This window comes from Paralichthys olivaceus, chromosome 16 (assembly GCF_024713975.1).
Source record: "Paralichthys olivaceus isolate ysfri-2021 chromosome 16, ASM2471397v2, whole genome shotgun sequence".
NCBI classification, from domain to species: Eukaryota; Metazoa; Chordata; class Actinopteri; order Pleuronectiformes; family Paralichthyidae; genus Paralichthys; species Paralichthys olivaceus.
In genome coordinates, this window is record NC_091108.1 from 9,422,904 (window position 1) to 9,449,428 (window position 26,525).

A 26,525-nucleotide genomic window follows, 5' to 3' on the forward strand; every position below is an offset into this window, starting at 1 on the left:
TAAACTGAACTAGAGAAACAATTTACTATTTCCATTTCTCCCTTTTTGTTTACCTGTCCCAGTATAGCTGAGTCAGACCAGTGGAAGCTAGCATACAAACAGCTGAGGGAAAGAAAGGGAGAGAAGGGACAGAAGGCTTGTGAGTGTACTGGTAGCATGGTCGAGTGCTGGACTTTGGCACAGGCCATCCATCTGTCACTCTCTTACACCCTCCCTGGCACTGACAGGTCATGGCAACGACAGCCTGTGACGGATGACTAATCTTCCCCTGGTAATGAATGTGACACCGTCCCCTGAATGCCAAGAGGGTGCTGATGGTGAAGGTGCACTGGCAAAAAGGACGATCATATGATGAATGGTATGCAAGCATGTGTGTGTGTGCATGTGTGTGCCAAGTGGGCTACAGAAGCTGCCAGCTGAGGGAGAATCTCCAGTGAGAATATCATGAATCATGGTCTGCAAACATTGATGTACTGCCTCTTCCCCCCTGTGTGTGTTTGTGAGTGAATGGGGGGGAAGGAAAAGAAAGAGCATAAATGAATCAGTGCATGTAAAAAATTAGATTTGCACATGGTGTAATGATGGAAACATGTCATGTGTAGGTGGAAATGCCTTGCTGCTGTGGATGATGTATGCACTGTCCTGTTCAGACTAGTGGAGCCAGCAGCACCAGTCAAATCGTCTTGACTGTGTGTTGAGTAGCTGAGACCTGTCTTATCTTCACCTCATAATGCGCAGGCGTGATCCTATCTGAGCCCAGCGAGAGAAAAAAAACAGTTTTCATCTGAACTAGACGTCGTGTGCGCTGCGCTTCTGAGACGGATGCTGAGTTTTGGGATGATTGTATGTTTATTTTGCGTTTTGTGCGTAAAGACAGCACAGACATGAATGATTCTTCGCTGGCTGATCTCGCCGAGCTACACGATCCAACCTGTGGATAGTGTGGAGCGCGTCTGTGGCCACCTCCGGGACGCTTTGCCTCCACCACCTCCTCCAGCAGCCCCGCTGTGCGCTTCTTCCACCCGCTTGGCTCCGGTCTGTGTCTCGGCGCGGGACCCGGCGTTCTCTTTCACCCCACAAGCGGCGAGGCAGGTATTCAGTTTATGAATGGCACTGGCATGGAGGAAATACCGTTTCAGAAAGTCAAAACCAGGCGGAAGAGAGGTCACTGCCCACCGAGTGTCCCCCTGACCACCATCGCCTGCGAGGACGAGTTCGACTGCAAGGAGCTGGAGTCCCTCTTCCAGAACTACAACCTGAAGCTGGAGCAGACGTCCACCCTCAAAGCGCTGGCCGTGCTCATCTTCCTGTCCTCCGCACTAGCCGTGGTGGAGTTGCTGTCCGGCCCCAGCCTCACCATCTCCAAGGGGTCCCATCCGGTGCACTGTGTCATCTTCGTCTCCTTGTTCATCGTAACCAACGTCAAGTACCTGCAGGTGACTCAGCTGCAGCAGATCGTCAACCTGACGCTGCTCTTCGGCTTCACCTTCTCCTTCCTCTGCTGCCCCTTCTCCCTGGGGGCGATGGGGATGGAGCCGCCGACGTCCCCGGAGCAGGGCATGTGGCAGCTCATCCTGGTCACCTTCGTCGCCTACGCGCTGCTACCTGTGCGCACGCTCCTGGCCGTGGTGTTTGGAATAATGGTCTCCATCTCGCACTTGATTGTGACGGCCACTTCTGTCACCGTGAAGACGCAGAGGCTCTGGAGAACGGTACGTGCACGTTGCCTTCACACTCTTCCCCACAACCAGCATCCTGGTTCCAGATGCAAACACTGAATAATGTGATGATAATGATACAACACAAGCCCGGGCAGGCCAAACTCACACAGTTCAGCACCAAGGACAGCTCCCTGTGGTTTCACTTGATGGGATTGAATCACATTTGACAAAAGTGCGATTCTGCCACTACCTGTCTCAGTTACAAGAAAGTATATGATAACAAACTTTATTTACATAGCACCTTTCCAATCACTGCTACAAGGTACTTCACAAGTTAAAGATACATATTTGAAGGGAAACAAATAGGAAACAGTTGCAAATAACAGGAAACATGAAAAATTACAACTAGTTCATCTCAGCTCACTGGATCATGTTAAACTACGCAAAGGAGGATTTTTATATTTCAGCAACTTGGTTTCATCTTGTGGTAAACAAAAATGAGACTGTATATTTCTGCTTGAAGACTTTTTCCTCAAATTAAAAACATTCCACCTGTAGGTGATTTAACGAAGCTGCGTTTGGTGATAGTTGATTTCTCTCTAGGTCATAGCTGTGATGGTGCATGCAAACCATAGCACAAATAGCCTAGGCCCAGACAGGAAAACAAACACGAGAGAAAAGATGAATGCACAGAGTGTTCTCTATGCCCACGACTATTTCCCCGGGGATATGATTCAGCCCTAAAGGAACAGCCCAGGAATAAAAAACCGGAGTGACATCTCACAAGCACCATGCGGAAGTAGGGCAAATCCAAGGGGTGCATACACACACACACACACACACACACACACACACACACACACACATACACACACACCACAATATGTACTTCAGTCATGAAAAAGAGGGCAAAGTCATGCATGTCATTCGAGAGCCAAATTGGAAACTGGTGCATCACACTCTGTACATTTATATCTTCTTCTGTCACAGAGAAACACACACACACACACACACACACGTGTACACACTCACATTTCCGACTGTCATCAGGTGTGAGGGAGGACAATATGTCACATCAGTCAAACCCTCCAGAGGTAATGGAACATATCAGCCTGTGTGCACCATATGACGGGAAGATGTGTGCATTTCTTGGAAGCGAAATTGAGATTTGATCAGCTCATCACTCCCTAGCACGATGACAGCGTACATACGCAGAGGAGATTGTTTTGCTGTACACGGGCTATGAGATACCTGCATAGCCATGTGAAGGACAGTGTTAGCTGTACTACCAGAGATAGCTAATCCATTAAGCTTAGAGATGAGCCGTACGGCATGACCCCACACAACCCGGTCTGGCAGCAGCCACCCACCAAGGTCCCAGGCACTCATCCTTGCAGTACTGTCTGCTCTCAATGCTCAATCTCTCTGAAATGTCTTATCACTGACGCAAGTGTGGAATACAACTTGGGAAAATAGGTTTTTGCAAGTTACTCACACAGGTGGTGGGCATGTTCTGTAACAGCTATACATGTTTTCAAAGAGCAAGTGTTTTGCTTTTCAGTGGCCACATTTCACTGATACACCAAAGAGCTTGAAGTTGTAAAATTAAATTTAGTTCACAAGATAGAGTTTGGCTTTTATAGTGTATCAACTGCAACAGTGATAACAGGCACATTCAGTTAAATCCCTGTAATATCAAGCATGCCACCTTAACACAACTTGAGAAGTACTTATTTTGCTTGATAAAAGTTAATGGAAATGTTGTAATTCCTTCACTGTGTCAAGCCATCGAGATCTATCTTACCTAAAGTGAGAGAGCTGTGAGAGGAAATCCAGTGCAATGAGGTCAATGATTGCCATCTGACAGCAAATTGGGTTATGGCTGCAGATAAGCAGAGGAGTGAGTGCTTCACACCACTTAACTCAGACGTCTACATTTACTTACTGGAGGCTACAGGGTAAGTTGAGCGTCATTTCAACATGTTGACGCATGCCAGCACTTCTGCCAAGTGCGGCGTCTAAATGCTGCCAAAAAAACCCCGTCTTTCCAAGGCATTCTATTATTCATTGCCCTGGAGAACACGTCTGTCTGTGGCATGAGATGTTAAATGTGGGAGATCGTATGTGTATCACACGGCGGTGTGTTTATGATGCTCACCGAAACAGAAATGCCACAAAACCAAGCCACGCTCTCCAGAAGTAAAGCACAATGTATTTTGTTAAAGCCTGATGTCCAATTCACTGAAGAAAACACAAATGATTAATGGCCAAAGATATGAAGAGAATGAATTCCTTTATTTTTTATGAATGGACAATTATTGCCCAGGGTGCTTGTGTGCATGTTCGAGGTGAACATAGAGGACCTAGTTTGCTTTGTGCACAAAGTCACAGCCAGTCAACCTCGGCCAAGTGGGGGGGGGAGCTATTTTTTTCTCTTTGTGTCCTGCGCAAGTTTGAGGCAGTCATGCTGCTGTGCATCCGATGTGATGGATGAACCAGAGCACGGCTTCTCAAAAGTTTTAATGTCACAGACGCCGAAAAGAGAGAAATATTACGGCCAACCGCCCTCTGACCCATCTCGTCTGTGTGAGGAAGTTTGTTGTAGTTGTTACATGAAGGAATCAAAGTGGGAAAGTTGCAATCCGTCATTAGAATGGCTTTATTTAGCTCATACATGTTAAATAGATAGGAAAAGAAAGAACTTAACATTGAATTTAGTTGAGATCTAGTTTAGTTTGTTCCCTTTTACACATTCCATGAATGAACAAGCGGGAGGAAGAAAAACTTAGATCACTTGCCACTCATAATAATAACACAACTCACAGACAGACGACTGTCCATTTATTTTATCTTTTTACCGATCACATGACAATTCAATAACAAATTAATCAATAGCTATAATCACACTATAAATTTAACAGTAACTTCATAGTGATTGATTCGTTTTTCTTTGTAGATTTTCATAGGTTGAATAAAAGCTGAGCAACAGTTTAAATCGTTTTCACTCCATCAACAGAAATACACGATCTGCTTTTAATATAGCGTGTGCATATCATGTTTGAAATCCTGCTTCTTTCTATGATCCATGTCATTTGATATGAATGTAAACGGCTTCTGTAGGTTTTCAGGTCGCACTCCATTCCTGGCTTTACACATAACCAATAATATTATCAAGTCGCCTAAATCCTCATGTTTCAACACGTGACTTGAATTGGTAATAGATACATTAATAAGTGAATATAAATGGGAAAGAAAAAAATATTAAAAGGATATACAAGGAACTGAGGCTGTTTAAAAGGGCATGAATGAATTTAATGAATTTCTAAGACAGATATAATTCAACTTATGCCTCTTTAGGGCTTCGCTCGGTGTTCCTAAATCCTAGGGAGACATTTTTAAATGCACTTACAAATGTGCAATAATAAACACAGATACATGTTCAAATGTAGAATAACATTCAAATGACATAATCCTCATTTGAGTATTTTAAGGTAAACTTTCATGTATTTATTTCACTTAATATCTCCAGACACATGTATGCTGTATTCAAAGGGAGACATAAAAGTACAACAGTTAAATCAAACTACTAATAGAATATTCACTGCAACTCTTTTTGATTTCCTTATGTGTGTTTAACAACTACACTGAAGAATTTAAACCATGCATCATGTTTTTTTTTTCCCTCTTTGCAGTTGGTTGCCAACACAGTCCTCTTCACCAGTGTCAACCTGTCAGGGCTGTTTGTGCGCATCCTGACAGAGCGAGCCCAGAGGAAGGCCTTCCTTCAGGCTCGCAACTGCATCGAGGAGAAGCTCCAAATGGAGGACGAGAACGAGAAGCAGGTACGGGACCCTGTGCACTGCTGAAAATGTGTGTGTGTGTGTGTGCAAGTCATTTCAACATATTATACATTTTCTGCTAGATTTCATACCTTTTTGTCTGGCACATTCCTTATCGCTACTAACACTTAGTCCTCTGCTGTGTTTGACAGTAAAAATATATATTTAAACTTTATCTTTCCCTTTCTCGCTTTCTCCCTCTCTCTACCACACACACACACACACTCAGGAGCGCTTGCTAATGAGTCTGTTGCCCAGGAACGTAGCTATGGAGATGAAAGAGGATTTCCTGAAGCCCCCAGAAAGGATCTTTCACAAAATCTACATCCAGCGCCACGACAACGTCAGGTAGGCCTCTCTCATCAACCCAACACAGCTATGGGCCAGTCACAGCAATATAGTGACTTAACTGATGGTGCTTTTAATTAGTGGCTTTTGGAGATACTCTCCTCATGGGATGAGTTCCATCTGAACTAGTGGAATAAATGCTGTCTGAGTGCATTACAGTGCATGTTAAAAAGGAGCTGTATAACTTGAGCTAACATGTCCTTGGGTAAAAACACTGAAGGCCACACAATATAGTGTGATCCGATCCAACAGTAACCTAAAACACTAACATGGCCCCAGGCTGCAGAATCTGATATATTTAATTTTTCACACTGAACATCAAGGGCTAGTCCCTGACACACTTGTTTATTATCAGTCCAGATAAAACGGAAATTATGGCAAAGAGGTTTGGTCGGTATGGGTGGAGCATTCTGGAGAAATAGAGTTACACTGTATGTGCTTCAAGGAACTAATCCAACATCTACTGATGATGTCAAGGTCAAAATCAGCTCATAATTTTTGCTGTGCTACAGCTAATGTGCCAGTTGTGCACATGCCAACTTCTGGGCCATCATCTCCCAGCAGCCCTCAGGTGCTACGAGGTTTATACCCGACTGTCTCCCTCTGAGACATTACAGGATCTGCTTTCTTCAGACCGTAGCTGTAAACAGCTAAATGTAAACTTTAGAAGATGTAACTGGTAAATCATCGCTGGGTTCAGTATATCCCCACCCTCACAGAATAATGTGATTAGATAATGGATGGACGGGCAGATGTACAGACAAATGATGGTATTGCTGTAACTATTCCAGGTGAAAGTCCAGCATTCAAAATATGATGCAGAATAATATAATCAAGTAAATACATCAGATGTAAAATTACTCATTATGTGTACTTTATTAAGAATCCACCTCTTACAATATACTTTACTATTCTGTACTATATTATTTTATACTATACTGTAATGTACTACTATACAAGTCTACTATACCCTACTCTACTCTACTCTACTAGACTCTACTCTATTCTACTAGATGAGACTAATTTTTGCTCGAGTGCAGTGCTTGTTTATGGTCCACCTGTGCACATCTGCACTTTCGCTCCTGGTTTTTTTCCTTCTGCAGCTGTAAATTAGCTGTGATTGACCTTTAAACCCTTTGTCAGAAAGCTGTTAACAGTACGCTTGAAAACATGGAGTAACTCTGCTTCTCAATCTCTAAATCTCAAAAATGTTCTTTACGTTTTTCTTCTTCCTCGTCTCCCCTTTTCGCCCGTCTCCTACTGTATTGCTAAATCTCCCTTATCACCCTCCAACATTCCCTTGTTTCCTTCTCTTATCTTCTCCTCTCCCTCCTCTCCTCTGTGTTCTCGGAGCAGCAGGGAGGCTTGAGCAGGAGAGTTTGCTTAGCCTCAGGATTAAATTGCTACAGGAGATTAAATGCAATGGAGACTAAATTCTGGTTGCATAACGCTCTGAATATGTGTGTGTGTGTGTGTCTGTTTGTGCATGTTCTGTGGTTAAATATGGACACATCTCGGCGGAGCACCGCTGATTGCTTTTGTGCCTTGAACTCCTTTAGATAGCGCCACCCTTTGAGTGTGATCTAGACGGGATGCAGACGTGATTTATGTGATTTGGGTGGACTGTAATTAGAAAGTAAACAGTGTGCAGCACAGTTTTCTTCATTATGTTCTGAGGCCGTGGGCAGCGTTTGATCAGATTATAGACACCAGCCCGGGGAATATTGTAGTAATCAGTCACCAAAAAAAGGAATATGACTCCAAAGTAATAATCAAGTTTAATAAGACAAATGTAATATATTAGAACCCCATACTGACATAATCTTTCATTATTTTACATTTTCAAACCTACACGTATTAATTTTCTTTCTAAATGTATCAAATAAATAGCAATTCCATTATTTATATGATTAATAAGGTGAACACAGGGATGAGTTATGGCCCTCCACTGTTAAACATCCATAATTATACATAATTTAAAGGCTTTTAGATGCATAATCATTTCATATTCTTAGATTATATTATTGTCTTGAATAAAAGACGCATTTTCAGCACTTTAACTTTGTTTTTTAATTAATTTCCATCACGTCTGTGTTGTATGTTATTTCATTCCACCATTTAAGATAGATAAGTATAATATTGCCCAGTTGACATTTGATGTAGGAAGCTTTTAAAGACTTTTATTGCATCAGTAAAATAATTATGATGCAGACAATGTGAGGAGTGATGTCCGGGAAGAACAGAAATGCCGAAATAAAAGAGAAAATCATAAATAGGAGGTTTCATGATGTTCATTCACTCCAAAGAAACAACAGTTTATCCTTCAACAAAATGTTGCGAGCATCTCTTCTGCATGACCCCCTTTTTTGGCCGGACGTCAGCACATCCCCTGCCCACGTCCTGCAGCTCCATAGGGGCCCATCTAAACTTAACCTTTGAGTTGCCGTGCGGCCTGTAGTCCTCCTCTATGTGATTAAATTCAAATCAAACTCACTAAAATAGCTACAGTAATGCCCCCCACTGAGGGAAACGGGAGATTATCATAATTGGGGGAATAACTTTCCTAAAATATGTGCCAGTGGAGAGGAAATTATGTACGAGGGTGTGAGGGAGTTTGAATTAGACGATATTAGATGCTAGACAAGTTCTAGTTACCACAGGAATAATCATGTTTGTGTTGCGTGGCTCGTTTTTATGAGCTGCAGCGCTTTGTCTGCCGGAGATGATGTGTTTAATGAGTTGAGGGAGGAGGTTTTGACCTCGAGCAGCGAGTGTGTGACGGTGCAGCAGGTCTGGTCGGAGGCTGGAGAAACTTATAGCTGTTGCCAAGAATGCTGCATTGATTGTTTTGAAGATTTTGCCAGAGGGCGTTCAAAATCAGAAACTGCAACCTGTGAAAACACAAGCATTTGAGGTGTAAGTTCCATGAACGGGAATCTAACACAAAGTCAAATATCTACATAAGCCTACTAGTCTGCGGAGGTTTTCATCTGTGTTTGTTAGTTTTTTGGTTGTTAGTTTGTTTGCTATTAGGATTAAACAAAAACTACTCAATCGGTTACTATTACCTTGTGGAGGGGTGGGGCATGACCTGAGGAAGAACCCACGAAATTGGAGCAGATCCAGTACATTTTTTTCCCCTTTCTTTAACATTGCAAAATATATATAATCATTGATTTCATGCATCTTGATGAAAAAAATCTGGCATATTTAGGGGACTGATATCTACGACTATGTGAGTTTGGTGCAGATCCAAATAAAAAAACGGATCTAGAAAGTTTAAATGTGTTAATTAGAGGACTGCTGGGCCTTGAGGGAGGTATGTGCTCTACTGTGTGACATTCCAGTTTATATTTGTTTATACACATGGATATGATTATAAATTACCAAAAAAGCTTATGTCTGGATTTATGAACTTTAATGATGTGCTAAGTGGAACAAGTTCCTCATACTGTACTTTATCATGAACACTTTTATGAGCTGAATTTGCAGTTCCCAGCATCTTTCAACCCACATCACATGCCGATCGCTAGACCTTTCACTAACGCTATGCTGTGCTCGCCACCATAACAACATATTTCTGTATCTTTGTGAAAAGCTAGAGCTGAGGAATGTGATCAAGTCTTTCAATAAGTCCTCATGCTTCTTCAAGGCTACATCAGAAAGCCTGGGCTTTGAATCGAGCAGCGCTGTGGTGTGCTAGCGGTTGAAAGGAGGTAAACACGGACAAAAATAAACGGACTGTGGTAAAGTTTTCATGGGGTCACGAGACACTGGCATCGTGCACTCAATGGGAAGCTCCGCTGCAGCGAGTCACGGCTGGTTTGTGTTTCCTGCGCGAGTAGCAGGAGTCAGGTTTTTTTTTCAAGTAAGAAAAATCCAAACCCTAACCCCCTAACCCTTTTTTTTCTTATCGAATCTTATGAAAATTTCTGCCTAAACGCTCTGACAAAAACCAGCGTCCCTCAGTCCTTTCTGTGCCACATTGCTGCGATCTGTTAGAAGCCATTATTGGAACACATCAAGTCAGAGATGCAATAAACTGTAGCTGCACTACTCCAGGCAGATGTTGTAAAGCTACTGAGTGTAAGTCTGACACAATTAACATTGTTTTCAATAAGCAGAAGTACAGTCCTCTCATTTTAATTGCTACCAGTTTAAGTAAAGATACATCAAATGCAGTGGTTGGCTCTGTCACTTCACAGAAATAAGGTTTGAATCCCGGTATGATCTATGTGGCGCATGCATGTTCTCCCAGAGTTTGTGTGGGTTTCCTCTAGGTACACAGGCTTCCCCCCACAGTTCTAAAACTTGCAGTTCAGGGTTAGGTTGATGAGAGACTCTGCATTGACCATAGGTGAGAATGTGAATGGTTGCTTGTCTCCAGACCTGTGAACCTCAAAAGATATTGGTATAGATGAAGGACGAATGGAATTTACTGCCTGTCTCTCTTCACCCAACAGCTCTGCAGATATGTTTGTATTAAATGCAATAAATTCAATTTTATGTTTCTTGTAATAAACTGATGAGAATAAAAAACGAAAAACAACAAAATTACGTTTTTGTAATAAGAAGGTAAAGTAAAACAAAACTCATAATTCTACTCCTAAATAATTGTTACAAGTGGGAAAGCTTTTGTGATTTTACATTTCAAACATACTAGAGATATGAGGGAGAATTTTCCAACCAGTTTCTTCAAGAAGAAGGTTTATGGCAAAAAACTGTAATTAAATCAGAGTCTGGTGCAGTCATGAAATGAAATTAGTCGTGTCACTTTAAGGGATTAAATAACTGGGCATGTGTTGTGTAGGTTGATCACAAAATTAATTTGTTGTTTATCCAGCTCTTTGGTCAGTTGTTGAGTAATTCACAACACAAAGTGAAGACGCTTCGGCTGTATCTATATTCTCCCATGAGGTGTTTTATTTTTGCCCACTGATCTTAAACACATTACATTGAGTATTTATCGTCCCAAATATTTGTCACCCACAGATGGTTCCAGGTTGAAACATTCGCACGAGTCGATTCCACTGCCCCTGATTACAGTGACATCTGTGAGACAACAAAATGACATTTAGCAGCTCCCCCTTACAGATCCAGCACTATGTCACACTGTGAAAACTGCAGCCCACATGAAGACAGCAACCTGCCATCAGCGCCGCACAGAGCTGCAGACGCTTGAGTTGTGCTGGACAGTCAGAGTTTGATGACTAATCCCCTTCACACCCTCAGTTTCCATACAGGGGCGAATCCTTCACAGGAAAAGTTACTGCTTGGAATCTTTTCCTGTGAAGGATTCGTTGAGCTATAATGAAACAAGGCAAATAAGATCATTGGTACAAATCACATCTGGTTCAGAGGATAATCAGGTTGTATAAACAGGGGAAAATAAAAGTTGAGCTGAATTTTTTTTACGCTTTTTTTTAAGGAAGGAAATATTAGAATTTGAAAGCACAAAATGTTTTTGACATGTTTTTGGAAACAGCTTCTCGGATCCAGTCCTCTGGGGCGGCATTGAACTGACATCTGCGGGACCGCATTGCTCCTAGCAACTGGAGCATGCCACATCCCTGTAGTCTAGAAATGTTCATAACACGCATTTTTTCCATTAAACACATCTGATCCATTGTGCTTTACTCGCTAGTGTTATCCGTCTCTTTTTCCTACTTTCATTTGGTTCTCTAGTTGTAGTGACGGCCAATAATCCCACTGTGGAAATCTACAGCAATGGGTAATGGGTCGTTGTGTAACCTCAGTTCAATGTATGTTTCAATGTGATTCCATACAACGATTTAATTCATCAGGGTATCGTCAAAAATAACTCAATAACAGATTTTCACCGAACCTAGGATCTCCAGCTGATTAACTTTTGGGTCTGATAGATTAGGGGTGTGGGGTCAACTCCCCTACAGCAGAGAGCTGTGTACTTGTTGCATGAATGTACACAGCAAAACCATTATAGAAGGAGTTTATTCCGAATCCAAACCTGCCAAGTACCGTAAGATCTTTATGGATGTTTTAATACCCAGCGACATGGGTAGGATTCCTCTCTGTGCCTCTGATGGTCAGTGTGATCGTGTGGGAGCGAGGCAAAGATCACTCTCCTCTTGTTCATTTCCAAGCCAACAGCAGATCCTGTAATTTAGTTAGGAGAACTGACTATAGGAGGCTCACATGCACACAAACAACTTCTGGTCATCAAGAGGGTTGGATTTCTGGTCATTATAGTTTGAAGGGAGGGCATCCCCCCCTCTCCTACAAATCCCCTACACTGAGTAACTAATATGCAGAGTCCAGGCAGATGGAGCTCAAACCACATTTTAAAATTTGACCACACCATGATGTAAACAATGGATTACTTCTTCACCAAGTTGAATTTTAAACCTCAAGCACTTTCAGTCCCAAATAAACCAGCCGTCTGAAGGGAGAAGGGGAAAGCACCTTGATTGCTGAATTATATCCTAGAATGGCTCCTCTCCAGCTCCTTACAGGACAAGTTCTCCACCTTGATCCCCGTGAGAATGCTCTTGCTTCTATTTTGAGTCGCTCTGCTTGACTGTGCTGCCTGTCAGCAAGAGTGGCACAATCTCTCTCTCCCTCTCGCTCCCTGTGTTTCCTTTTTTCTTTTCCCGCTACAGGTCATTAATTTGAATGTCTGATTAGTTTTCTGCAAACACATTATCCAAGGAGAATGTTCAAATTGACTTTGGCTCGGGATGCCTAAATATCATTTTAAACAAATTCCAGAGAGCTAATCTGATCGGGCACCCAGTAATCTTTCGATGATACAGTATAACACGCTGCTATAAATAACCCGCGTTGACTCATTCGCTTCTTTTCTTCTTCTGTTGCAGCATCCTGTTTGCAGATATAGTTGGTTTCACCAGCCTGGCCTCACAGTGCACAGCCCAGGAACTGGTGAAACTGCTAAATGAGCTGTTTGGAAAGTTTGATGAGCTTGCCACGGTGAGTGTGTTTCCCTTCTTGAACAAATATCCCTCATTACAGTCCCTGCACACAGAGCTGCTCTTTTTCTCCATGTGTCCACACATTTTGACACAGGAAGGTTATGTGTGTGTGTTGGTCCTGCTTTGGCCACAGGCTGCTGGCACATGCCAATGTTGTACCAGCTTAGCATAATGTCACAGCGAATACTGGAGGTCCATATGATGCTTAATGTGATTATCCAGCGCTTCATTTGAGGAAGAGTTGACAGACCTTTTTAATCTAGGCCAGATTTAGCCAGGGTTAAACCTCGCCTCCACTCCGGTCATGAGAGCGAACTAAAAGAAGGGGCCGCTAAGTTGCACTAGTCCCAATCGTTCTTGGTTGGCATGTGGGAAAGATTTCAGCGTCCCCATCTGTCAATATCTCACTCGTTGTGATTTCAGTGCCGACAATCCGCTCAACCGCTGCTGCTGCGAGTTTTACCGCTTTACTCGACGCTCTAAAAACGTGACACTGTAAATGCTGCTATTATGAAATCTTCTTGGCGTAGTTTCACTTATAAGTCGTGCTAATTAGAATGAACAAAAATAGTATTGTTCTTTCTCAAGGGTTGTTGGTTAGGCGAGAAGGTTGAGCCCCTGCACAGCCTTATCTACATATAATCTGGCCTCCATTACTTACACTGGGCACATGCCCTTGTCAAATCCATTAATCCATAGGATTACAACTAACCCCTTTTTGCTTTCATAGAAGTTTTTTCTTGGCTGTTAAGAGCATCTATTTTTAGCTTGTTTGCTTACACAGCGCAAAATTAGAACTGAAAGAAGACGTTGACTTGATATTGCCATCAATCATTTCTTCTGCCAAGGATGTTATGTTTTTTTGATTTGCATGATATTTTGTGAAGTGGGGATCCAGGAACTTTTGTTACTTTCTTCAGCATTGTGTTTGTTAGAATTTTAATTTAATTTCTGAGATGTATTCATTATGAATCTGGATTTTTTTTAAAGTCAGGCCATGTTTATGGGACTGTTTTTTATGAATGTGTGCAATTTGGTGCAAATCCAAATAAAAGTCCAGATCTAGTGAATTGAAATGTGGTTTCAGACTTTTGGGCCTTGGCGGCAGTATGCACTCATGGGAGTTATCATTGGCTGTCAAATTAATCTGTTGTATTTCAGCGGCAGTCTGCTTTTATCGGACAGTTGCAATTTCCCCTGAGATCCATTAAGCAAAATCAAGATGATTCCATGCATAACAACACACACACACACACACACACACACACACACACACAGATGCTACATTTAATTGCTGCACATGATACATTGAGATTTTTCTTCTCTTGGACACATTTGGGTAGAAGAGAAGCTGACTCGAGCTGCTGCAATTTTCTTTCTGTTATGATACGAACTGCCTTGTTCTTTTACTTACAACTGAATAGACTGGCCAAATCTCCGCTTGGCTGTTCTAGCTGAGAGCCTCATATTACACTGAAAGGCTGTCCCCAGCCATGAAACGTGTCATCAAATGCTCCAGCCGTTGCCCTGACCCAGAGCCCCACTCACTCTGATCCACTTTGGCAGGAAGTGGCAGTGTCTGTGACTCATGGTTGCGGCCACGGACCCGTTGTCGTTCCATACGAAGAGCGGGCGATACCACATGGCCACTGGTTATCGTCTCAAAAAACCATTCCAGCACCATCCCCACACCACCTGTCCACTCTTTGGACTTGTCAAGCTGCACGGGAAGTGGGCCAGGAACGCAGTGTTCTCCTAAAGTGCTGCTGATGTAGAGGAACGAGTGTCGTCTCCGCTTCCTCTTCCCTCCTCTCCAGCTATATCCGACAGTCTGACCCTAATCTCATCTCCCTTTCAACCCCAATTAGCCAACATAGTCACACCAGTTTCTAAATTTCATAAAGAATCACCTCTCGTAATCTAATAATTTATATCTGAGTATTTGAGCATTCGCCCTTATATCCCTATCAGTTTCCTCTAATGCTAACAAAGGGATTGTGCTAATTCTTTTTACCCGTGCGCTTTCAAAGAGACATTTCAAACCAATTTTTAAAGATTATACAGTACAGTAATAATTCCCTGTGCCTCCACATTGCACTTTTCACCACTTGTTAATATATGAATATAAATGAATGCAGCTTTAAGTAAAGTCTATTTTTGACTCTGCTAGGAGTCTGAGTTCTCACATGTCATCTGTTTTAAGAAGATATGCCATGCCCAGAGGGAGAGACTGTGAAGCCAATATGCTACATTAGTCTTGCAGAGCTAATGGTCAGTAGAGGAGGGAAAAATGTCCTAAAAAGCCTTGAGGTCCTGGGGAAAGCATGATTTTTAATTTTAGCAGTGATCATCCAGTTCAGCCAGGCCAGGTCCCAGGTCATAGCTGGGTTTGTGTTGTGGTTTGAGGCCTACTCAGAAACTTTCCCTCGTGTACTTACTTATCAAGTATGTCAAGTCCTGCAGTAACCATAAAAAAGGCCAAGTCCTAGTAAGTACGGGGGTAGCTTGAAAATTGAAATTTACAGGAAGCACATTCACGCTGATCAGTGTTTGCTGTTTGATTCCCACCACCCACAAGGACACAAGCTGAGAGTAATTATAACTCTTCACTACCAGGCTGAGAATCTGCCGACTGACGCTGAGAAGACGAGGGGCGCAAACATCTCAGGAGAAGCTCTGAAACCTTATCACAACCCAAAATACCCAAAGTCAGACTGACACACAAAGGGATTATAATATTCCTCACTGAATCGACAAAGGGTTTTCTCTACTTCACTTTTTTCCTCTTAACTAAATTTGAGATTGATATAGCATATACAATAACTATATGCTTCTCTTTTAAGGGAGATTAATAGAAGATCGGGATTCTGAGATGACTGTTTTCTGTTGTGAGAGGGACTAATTGATTAATTGTTGTATTTTGTAAGGCAGGACTACATTAATATCTGGACTGGATGTGTCTGAATGCATGTATGTACAGTATTTACAGTGTGTGTGCATGTGTCGCTGCTGTTTCCATGGCAGACTCACAAAGCTTTTCATTCTTGTCTCTTTTTTTCTCTCACAACACCTCCCTGCATCAATGCTTTCAGACTCCTCCGCTCCTTGTCTCTCAGCTTTTTGATTGACACGCAGCAGCCTACTTCCCTCAACTGTGTCTTTAATGCCCCGTGGTTTTCCGCACTCTCTTCCTCTCTCACGTTTCCATTTTTAGGCTTGGCGATGTATCTACTGTCTCTTACTTCCTCGACAAGTCAGAATCCCCCTTTTTTTCTTGTTCACACATATATGACTGTGAAAGCTCAAAACAGCCTGCATCGCATGTGCAGCGCGTGTATGCATTTAGATCATTCATTGGCATGTGTGTTTCCTTGTTATCCCTTCCCCCACATTTATGAGAGGGAGCATGTTGTGTCTGATGTTGTTGTCAGAACTATTATTCCCTGTTCAAAGATTATACTGAAACTACTATAATAAGAACAGACAGAACAAATATTCATCCAGTCATAAAAAACCTAATATACCAAATATTTACGTACCTCAGCCAAGGAGGTTATGTTTTCACCCGTCCCCCTGTATGTGTTTGTTGGTTTGTTAACAAGATCCAGATAAAACGGGTGACTGCAGTATTTTTTTTCTAGTTCTTTGCCATCTTTGGCATTTTTCAACATTTTCCCCATTCTCCAAGGAAATTATTCATGGATTTTGGTGAATTTTAGGGAACTGATATCTGAGTGCATGACATTTGTTACAGATTGATTGAATTTTAGGGGACTGTTGGGCCTTGGTGGAGGTCTGGCTCTACTGGGTGTTATTCAAGCTTTTAGTATGTTCTTTAAACAGTTTAAGGAAATCACCTATCACACCTTCAGGTTTACATAATACAAAATCTTGTGCCAGTAAAAATATCAAAAGAAGGTCCGCTGGTAAAGATGCTCTCAAAAAATAAAAAAATAAAATAAAAATAAATATATATATATGCATATATACTGCAAGACTGTTTGCTGCCCATACTCTGACAGCTGCTTCTCAGAAACTAAAGTCTGGGTGTAAACACAACTCAAATAACCCTGTTTGGGTTCGTCTCATGTGCAGGTGCTGGGATCACTGTCAAGTCCTTCAGTTGCCCTCAGAAGCCTCTGAGCTAAAAAATCTGTGGACTGGAGCAAAACCCAAACCAAACAAACCAGCTTGGGTTCTTGATGGTGGAGGAGGAGGGGTGAGAAAAATAATACGGGGGGTTGCTGTTGCAGCGAACACAATCCTGTAAAATCCTCCTTCAAATGTTCAAAAAACCATTGAACATTTGTTATTTTTTAAACGTGTTAAATATATCCACAGTAATAGGTTTCCTTCACAGATCTCCAACACCTGCTCGCTCCTTCCCACCAGGTTGAGGTGGGTGGAGGAAGTGTTGATATGTTATTCATTTGTGTTGCACATAAATTATTCCACGCTAGTTCAGTTCCGTGAGAGCTGCTGGCAAAAATGGAAATAAATTTCTAGTAGTTGATGGAGAGAACTAGAGAGAACTTGTGTTGCTAAAGATTTTACCCATTGCAATGAATCACTGTCAGCTGATATTGATGCAATGTTGACATCAAATCCTTTACCGAGCCAGGGAGGGCTGGACGAGTGTTGGATCTTTTTGTTGAATACATATAATAGCCCCATGACGAATTATGGAATAGCACTGAGAGCTCGATGCACTGCAACTTAGGGAATCATATTCAAATGGAGAAAACATCTTCATCAGTATTAAAACACACCTTGAGAAAGTAGAAAAAGTGAAGCAAATCACTCTCAATACAACACAATTTTCACAACACAAGCAAATACTCACGACTCAATGGAAGTGTTTCCAGAGGATGCTAAAAAGTGCTGAAGTTGGCTATCTACCCTAACAAAGGATTATTGCTTATTTCAAAGTTATGATCAAATGATTCTAAACATTTTTGCAGAGATATGCTGTTTAACCCAGTCAACAAGTTAGACTTGTGTGAATTATTAGCCTGTCAATTCAAGTAATCTGTGGAAATACACTTGATTTAGAAACAAGATGGCGTCATGTTAGCTAGAGGTATAACATGCTTACTTCATCTTAAAAAAACTCCACAGTCAACACGATGTTGACATGAAAAAGATGAAGACAGCTTGTTATGTCGCCAGCTAACGTGACATTAAACTGTTTACCACTAGTGTTGTGAGTATGTGGTCCAGTTAAATGTATATTATGATTTGGCGCTGAGTATTTGGTTGTGTTGTGGGTATTTGCTTGTGTTGTGGGTATTTGGTTGATTTGTGAGTATTTGGTTGTGTTGTGAGTATTTGGTTGTGTTGTGAGTATTTGGTTGTGTTGTGAGTATTTGGTTGTGTTGTGGGTATTTGGTAGAGTTATATTGGTTGTGAGTATTTGATTTTGTCTAGATACTTGGTTATGTTGTGGGTGATTTGCAGGGTGTTTTCTCTTTGTGTGTTTTCTTAAACTGTAGTGCGTTGACCTCTCAGGGCCACCATACACAATGCATCAAACAGAACAAATTGCTTTTCATCAGAATCTTGTTTTCAGTGGTTCTGCTTCTCTACAGAGAGCAGATCCAGATTCAGATACACAGCACTCGTTCTTTCTTGTGTCCTTTCAGCTTTCCAAAGTTACAGAAGTGTAAGGCCTGTAATCTTTCGCCCCATCAGTAATGTGTACACAGCACTGATCGTTGTCTCTGCATCAAACACTGCTGCTCTCTGAGACTGGTAGGAAATGAAGTGCAGCTGCTCTCAGCTGGCTCATCTTTTCCCCTCATCATAATTTACTGAATACCCCCCCGCCCTGGTTGTGTCTCTTTGTCTCTGCCTTTTTGTCTCCCTCTGTTTGTGTGCACTGGAGTGGTTTCTCTTTTGCATTTGCTGCCAACATATGCAGCACATTACTGTATGTATAAGGAGCCCTGGTAACACAGCTACATCTTACTTTTAATGGTTCTGCTCAACATATCCTGACCTCAGTGAAAACAATAGATTATACGTAGTGAAATTCAATCAAGCTGCACCAAATTTCATATACTCATAGAAATCTGTGCCCTTATCATGCCTGTTTTCTTTCATCAAGATCCATGAATTACTCCCTGGGAAAACCAAACAAATGTTGAAAACCACCATATCTCCCCTTTATCTATGATCAAGATCCCCACCAAAATGTAATGGCCCAATGACCCAAACCACATCCTTCCACCAAGTTCCGTGGAAATCCATTTATTTGTTTTTGTGTAATCTATTTTACAAACAAACATACAAACAAACCAACCAACAAACAGACAGGGGGGGGGGGGGGGGGGGGGGGAAACATAACCTCCTTGTCAGAGATAATTATCTAACTGTGCCCCTGGGAAACTCTATCACCAACGTTCTCCTTCCTACACTGATGACCACAGAGATTGCCCACAATGCTTCAGTCACATGACGGTGGTAATCCTGCTTGGGTCTGAATCAGATCCTAAGCCCACACAGTGCAGATTAGCACAGGAAAAGTACAGAGTAGGAGACTCTGCTTCCTGTAGCCTCAGCCACGTCGTGTAGAGCCATCTGTTTACTGCTCCACCGTGACCTGAGTGACCCCAAAGAGAGCTCCTCACTTCTGTAACAATATCAAACTTTTTGCCATGGAATGAGACTTAGAAAGACTTTGAGAGAACAGCATTTAGGTGTCATCATTAGGACTTTGAATAAGTCAATGCAGTAAGTAATTAGCCTTGTCCATTGTGACCTGCATTACTACTAGCTGTGCTTTTGCTCTCTAAGGTGTCTATTTGAAATTTAGCTGTGTACCTGGGTGCGAACAGTGAAAAGTTGTGTAGCTGTAACTTTCACAAAAGCAGAGCTCAGAGTGAAGCTCTGTATTTACAGTGTTTCCTTTTACAATTGCAGGAAAACAACAACTTTGAAGCTGAGTTTTGCTGTTGCTAATTTTAGCACAGAGCTCATTGCTCGGACCGAAGTTGGTCTTAATTTTTTTGTTTGAAGAAAAGATTAAATAACACTTTTGTCATTCCCTGGAGGAGAATGAAATAAAACAGAAGCACAAGAATTAAACCAGGTAAAGAAGGAAATGGAGAAAGGTACAAAAATACCTATGTTTGCAAATGGAGAAAGATACCTAAAAATCTGTTTACATGTCTAAAGCTACATAGTAAATTTGCATAAATGGTCTATCATACATCACTCACACACTGTCGGCACACAGGATGGGAAAGATAGGAGAATGGGGATCAAACTACCGACCTTCTAGCCAGAGGACCACCTGTTCAACCCCCTGAGCAACATATAATGATACTTTCCATAAATATATAGTAAACACTGTGTCAAAATAACATGAGTCTATATGAAATAAGTCTTTACATTTTTCCCTGCACACTTCATTGCTGCTGATGCTCTTTTACGTGAGCATCACATTTGCGTCTGTGCCACTTAGCATGAAGCATGACCACAGCACGTGCAACTAAGACAGTCCCTTGTTATTCGTCTTTTCTGGAACTTGTTTTGTGGTAAAAAAAATATAGAATGTCCGACTTGTCTTGCACCCACCAATGTGTATAATTATGAGTCTTTGTGCTGTTCATGGCCAGTGATCCCATTACCGCCATGGAAACAATAAATGGTTATGAGAAGGCGTCTACGGTAACGCTGCTAAAATGAATTGTCATCCTCTAATGACGGTTATATTTGTAAAGCCGCCTTTTCATGCTTCTGCTCGCTGTCCCTTAAAAGTGAGTGACTCACCTCGTTCCCTAAAGTGTGACTCATCTGGTGATTTAGCATTTCCTTTAACGTTTATTCTTTCAAAGTACTACACTCACATCTATGAGTGTATTGCCATTTCTGTCAACAAGTTATCCAATAAACCTGCTGTTCTAATAGAAACAGTGGTGTGGTGACGTTTTAAAGTGTCCTTTAATTTCAGGCAGGTCTCTTTACACAGAACAAACAAAGTCCAAATAGCCAGTTAACTCAAAAGTGCTCACAGCAAAAACAAGGTAGAGACTTGGAGACACTACAAAAACTCTGTTGAGGAAAGAGAAACAACAACAAGGTGGTGAAACAACCACATAAGACAACAACGAACCGACAAAGACCAAGCACAGAGACTTAAATACAAACTGAACTGATGACAAACCAGAGACAGGTGGCGCAGGACAACAGGTGAAACTAATGAAGGCAGGAAAGGAGCAGGAAACTACAAAATAAAACAGGAAACAGAGTGAAACACAAATCTAAACAGAATGAAACACTGAAGGAAACAGTGTTGGACATAATGAACACAGAGTTCGACAAATCTAAAAACATGGAAAACACACCAGGAGCAACACTACAACAGAAAACTGAAAACTCAGAACACAAATCCAAACATAAGGAAAACAGAGGTATAGCAAGAGATAGAATAAACAAGGAGACCATCATCGAAATGAAAACACTTTTAAATGAAAACATAAAACATTTTACAGTGTTGTTTAATAACTTCAAATTTCTAAATTTACAATTTAAGGTGAAATTAAAGTTTAAAAGTATTACTCCTTCATCATTAACTCAGTCCATCTTTTAAAATGCATCATACTACAAACTCCACTGATGAATATGGATCATTGTAACTTTAATTAGCTCCACCAAGGAGGTCATGTTTGCATTCCTATTAATTAGTTTGATGGTTTGTTTGATCGTAAGCAAGATTAACAACAAACTACTGTACAGATTAATATGAAACTTGATGGATATGGTGTGTGTCAGGGAAGAACCCATACAATTTTAGTGCGGATCCACATCAGGAGGTGGATCCAATATTTTTTTCTTATCAATTTCTTGATAAGGTAGGGCATTTTTTCGCTTTGCTTTGTCACTGATTTCCAACAGAATAATTCATGTTGACGAAAAAAGTCAGGCATGTTTAGGTGACTGATTTCTATGAATGTGAAATTTGGTGCAGCTTGATTGAACTCTACTGAGTGCCCTTCTTGTTAAACGTTCTCTCTTCATCTTTGTGATGGGCAGGAGAATCACTGCCGCAGGATTAAGATCTTGGGGGACTGTTACTACTGTGTGTCTGGACTGACCCAACCCAAGACCGACCACGCCCACTGCTGTGTGGAAATGGGTCTGGACATGATTGACACCATAACGTGAGTGGTCACAGTCATTTATTAATTTTACGGTGTGAAGGAATTAAATCATAATCTGGAGAGAGATGGAAGAAACAGGTTTTTGATTTTTTTATTCCATGACTTCCTGTGAGCAGTGCGGACTGCAGCCTGATTAGCCATGTGTGCTGTGAGTGGATTGTAACACAGAACATTTCAGAGCAGAGCTACAGTTGGCTGAGAGAAAATGCTCCAGAGGGGGAAAAAAAGCTTTTTCATTGAACTTGAATGTGTTTTCTCATAGTTTAGAAGAAGGAAAAACAGGAACAGAAGACAGGAAGAGTTTAAGATGCAGCAGAAGATACAACCAGAGACTTTCTTGGCTTTACTGGAACCCTGTTAATTAAGATCTTTGATTAAGATTAGACTTTTTACCAAATTAATTTTTTTTTAAAGTTCTAATGAGCAATTTTCTTTTGTTCATCAGTTTTGGTATGTTAGAGCATATAATAATTTGATAGCTTGTGTCGAGTACTTATTGTTATATATTGGATATAGATATATAGATTAGGTATATCAATTTATAGATATATATTTAGATATAGGTAAAGATCTGACTCTATCTGAATCTACATAGATATGACCTCACTCCAGCACTGGTGTTCTGCCCCCTGCAGGTCAGTGGCAGAAGCCACAGAGGTCAACCTGAACATGCGCGTGGGCTTGCATACAGGTCGGGTGCTCTGTGGAGTGCTGGGCCTAAGGAAATGGCAATATGATGTTTGGTCCAACGATGTGACCCTGGCCAACGTGATGGAGGCTGGGGGACTACCTGGGTAAGTTTATCTCACATGAATACTGGCCTCAGCAGCTCTGGGTGACTCTTCTACAGTGGTGCTGTGGAAAAATACTGCCTGTCTTTGTCATGCATTCTTCATTCATTGTTCGTTATTGGGAGGCCCACTAAAGTCTATAATGGTAAGAAAATATATCACCAGTTTGAAAACACACAAAATCCATTGAACAATTTAATTATATAACAAAGTGTTGCCTCTTCACATTTTATTTTCTAGTGATGTGTGCATTTTTTTAAATGTTATCAAATATTTTTGATGTGGGAAATACTTAAAGGTTCAGTGTGTAGAATTTAGTGACATCTAGAGGTGAAGATGCATTTTGCAGCTGAATACCCCTCACCTTACCCTTCCCTTTAAAACATGAGAGAGAACCTGTGATAGCCTTCAGTTGTCATAAAAACAAAAGGTGTTAAGTTTGTCTAGTTTGGAAGACTATAAAAAAAACATGGTGGCCTCCATAGAGAGGACCTGCTCCCAATGTAAATATAAAGCACTTAAATATAAAGGGCCCATTCTAGGGTAAAGAAAACCACAATTCGACAAAAACATCTACAAACAGATCCCTCTCACCTCTATTCGAGTCCAAATGTTTAAATATTTGCATAAAGGCCTAGAGGAGCAGGATTTCAGAACTTACTTTGACAGTCTCCTGTGACACAGACCCTCCTGCAGATGGTTGTGTTGTGTGTTACACCTGCCCTGTCTTTTTCTACAGGAAAGTCCACATCACCAGATCTACACTGGAGTGCCTAAATGGAGACTATGAGGTGGAGCCTGGAAACGGACACGAAAGGAACGCCTTCCTCCAAAAACATGAAATTGAAACCTTCTTTATTGTGCCATCTCACCGACGGAAGGTATCGTAGTGTTGCTCTGTGCTGAGCAAAGGCATGTTCTAAACCCTTCACGTATTTCTATAAAAGAACACAGCTCCGAACCAGATGTATGTTAGCCTGAGTCCTTGCCCTCAGCTGAACCTTTTAATACATAGACGGTGCACTGTACACATTAACAAAGCTTCCACAGGACGTATACTAATCCATATTATTGGACTTACTTTGTGTGTGGTAAGAGAAGGCTAACCGTAGGCTTATCTTAACCAGTCTTTACCTCCATGCCAACATCTACAATAAAAAACATCCTTCCAATTGAATCATCGCGTGGCGACAGCATCTAACATCACATGATGGAGCTCTCACGCATTTGTTCTTTAGCTAATCTCACTCTCAGCCTGTAATGCATTGAACTGGGTGATAAAGAGAGAGAGAGAAACAGCCTGTAACAACTATCATGTCAAATCTGCTCTGTCCGACAAACTCACAGAGATATATGTGTGTGTGTGTCACTGCACATAAACACGCACATCTCCAACCAGATGTGCCACAAGCAGCTGGAGAGGGAATTTCAGTCTTCTGTTTCGGTCTCTGTATCTATTGGGTTTCCTCTCCTCCTCTTCTACCTCTCCTCTCTTCTCTCATCACTATTTCTTGCAGCAGGTTCCATGTTATGTGAGATAAGAATCCTACATAGGTTACGCTGATCCTTACGTGAACCTGTGACATCACGGTCGCATGTATTTTTTCTTTGATATGCGGGAGACTCTGCTAATCCTCTTAATAGAGCTGATGGTTTAGACTTCATCAAAGGGCTCATGGCTCAGAGAAAGATGTGCCCTGACTAAGCTGTGTTGGATGGGCTGCTACGCTCCCTGCTATAGTGTCTTTAATTATTCCTGCTTAGGGACACACTCCCTAACTTTGGTGTTTAACAAAACACACTTTTCACACAACAAAACACACAAATTTCCTCAAAACTTCTAACATATGTTAATCTTGATTTTCTAAGATAGTGTTTACGAAGGAGAAACAAGAGCAGCAGAGTAATGAATCTATTAAAATCACCCTAGGGATTGATCTCATTTTTACCACTTTCCAGTTCAATTCCTGAACCTGATAATAACAATGATTGCATGCGAGAGTGTGTGCATGAGCATACGGGCACATGCATGCTGTCCAGTGCCTGAGTTGCATGAGTTATAAACCCTTACATAATATATTTATATATCTATTGCTTTGTGGGATATCATGACTTAATCCTTGTTCCCGTTTCTTACAGATATTCCCAGGATTGATTCTTTCGGATATAAAGCCCGCCAAAAAGATGAAGTTCAAAACTGTGTGCTACTTACTAGTGCAGCTTATGCACTGCAGGAAGATGTTCAAGGCTGAGATTCCCTTCTCCAATGTCATGAACTGCGAGGACGGTGATAAGGTATAAAAAAAACTCAGTGTCTGTGTTGACATTTGTGTGTGTGTTCGTGCTGTGGTTTGAATAGTAAAGTACATAGCAAAGATGTATTTGAATTACCTTGTTGTTATATGCTTGTAAATGTGGCCTCAACATTGCATTTATTAATGGTATAATGTATATGTATTACAGTATGGGCTGATAGACAGTGTTGATATGTTAGAAGTCTACAGCAATTACTTATTTAGGTAATCTACATTCTTAAGTGCCTTTTCAAAAAAGCGTCATTTTAGGTTATTCCTCGAATTTTCAGTGAGCTTAACATCAGGACTCTCGACTGATCCACAATGCAAATTTATACAATCTCAACACGTGAGCTTCAGCTCCACGGAACATTGTTCCAACAGAGAAGAACCGTAGAAAGTCTTAAGAGGAGAAATAATGTGTGTTCCTTCCCGGTTCAGTTGCTTTCTTACTGTTACTCATGGACATACATTAGATGTTAGAATGTGCAAGAAAAGTCATGTATGCATGAAGGCAATGTTTAATGAGCTGACGAAATGTTTAGGTGTAACACTACTTGAACATCACACAATCTTAGCAGAAGTCTTTTTTTTTGTATGTCATATAGGTTCTGGTTTTCTGATGTATCATATATAAGCTGAATGAAATAACCATGTACAGTATACTAAATCATAAGAAGGTGGTGGTGGGGGGGGTGACAGTGAGATGTGTTCAGAGTGTGCAATCCTATCAGCTATAATGACCTCAATGTGTTGCTCCTGCCAGAGACCAACATGCCATTTCCCTTAAATATACTGTCAGTGACACTGGCAATCTGGGTAAATGTCAAAGAGCTTATTTGACCTTGTGTGTCTGGAAAGAAATCCTGTGGCCTGGCAGCTATACAATGTCTGCACCAGCTGTTTTAATCCAGATTTGCCAGTGTGTGTGTATGTACATTGTAGACATATCAGCGGGAAAAATACTTCTCACAAGGTTAATCATTTAGTTAATGTCAGGACAAACATACTTATACAATTGTATGTGTGTGTTCCTGTACTTATGTCTTTGTGAGGACCATCTCAAGCATAGACCCTACAGAGGACATTTTTGGAAAGTGAGGACATTTTGACCGGTCTTCACTTTTTCAATCGCCTGTTTGAGGGTTGGGCTTTGTCTTACGGTTAGAATTAGGTTTAGGTTAAGGTTAGGGTTAAGGTTAGAATTAGGTTAGGGTTAGGTTTAGAATTAGTTTTAGGTTAGGTTTAGGCTAAGGGTTAGAATTAGGGTCAGGTTTACAATTGGTTAAGGTTAGGGTTAGAATTAAGTTTAGGTTAGGGTTAGAATTAAGGTTAGTGTGTTTGTCTGTGTTAGTGGATAGAATCCCATCAATCAGGTGTTTTATACAAGCTGTTTATTTGGAATTTCAAACATCTGATGACGCATAATTTTCCTGATTTGCCCTCAGTTGCTGGGTCCT

At 41.2% G+C, this 26,525-nt stretch overlaps 1 protein-coding gene and 1 long non-coding RNA gene across 4 annotated transcripts in view; one reads left to right on the forward strand and one right to left on the reverse strand.

The window, feature by feature from the left end:
* Positions 1-674: 674 nt before the first annotated feature.
* Positions 675-26,525, forward strand: part of adcy1a (adenylate cyclase 1a) — a 36,337-nt gene continuing 10,486 nt past the window's right edge. Inside the window, exons 1-8 of one of the 2 annotated variants that reach the window (XM_020099902.2) lie at positions 675-1,712; positions 5,354-5,503; positions 5,730-5,848; positions 12,703-12,814; positions 21,853-21,980; positions 22,616-22,774; positions 23,511-23,652; positions 24,911-25,066. In XM_020099902.2, coding sequence (XP_019955461.1) covers positions 1,104-1,712; positions 5,354-5,503; positions 5,730-5,848; positions 12,703-12,814; positions 21,853-21,980; positions 22,616-22,774; positions 23,511-23,652; positions 24,911-25,066 — 1,575 coding nt within the window. In that variant the 5' untranslated portion in view covers positions 675-1,103. The remainder of the gene's footprint in view (positions 1,713-5,353; positions 5,504-5,729; positions 5,849-12,702; positions 12,815-21,852; positions 21,981-22,615; positions 22,775-23,510; positions 23,653-24,910; positions 25,067-26,525) is intronic. The other variant, XM_020099911.2, reaches the window with a different exon arrangement.
* Positions 7,152-26,525, reverse strand: part of LOC109637517 (uncharacterized) — a 28,629-nt gene continuing 9,255 nt past the window's right edge. Inside the window, exon 4 of one of the 2 annotated variants that reach the window (XR_002203278.2) lies at positions 7,152-8,739. This is a non-coding gene — a long non-coding RNA (uncharacterized lncRNA). Of the gene's footprint in view, positions 8,740-10,563; positions 10,901-26,525 lie in introns of those variants that run through there. The other variant, XR_002203279.2, reaches the window with a different exon arrangement.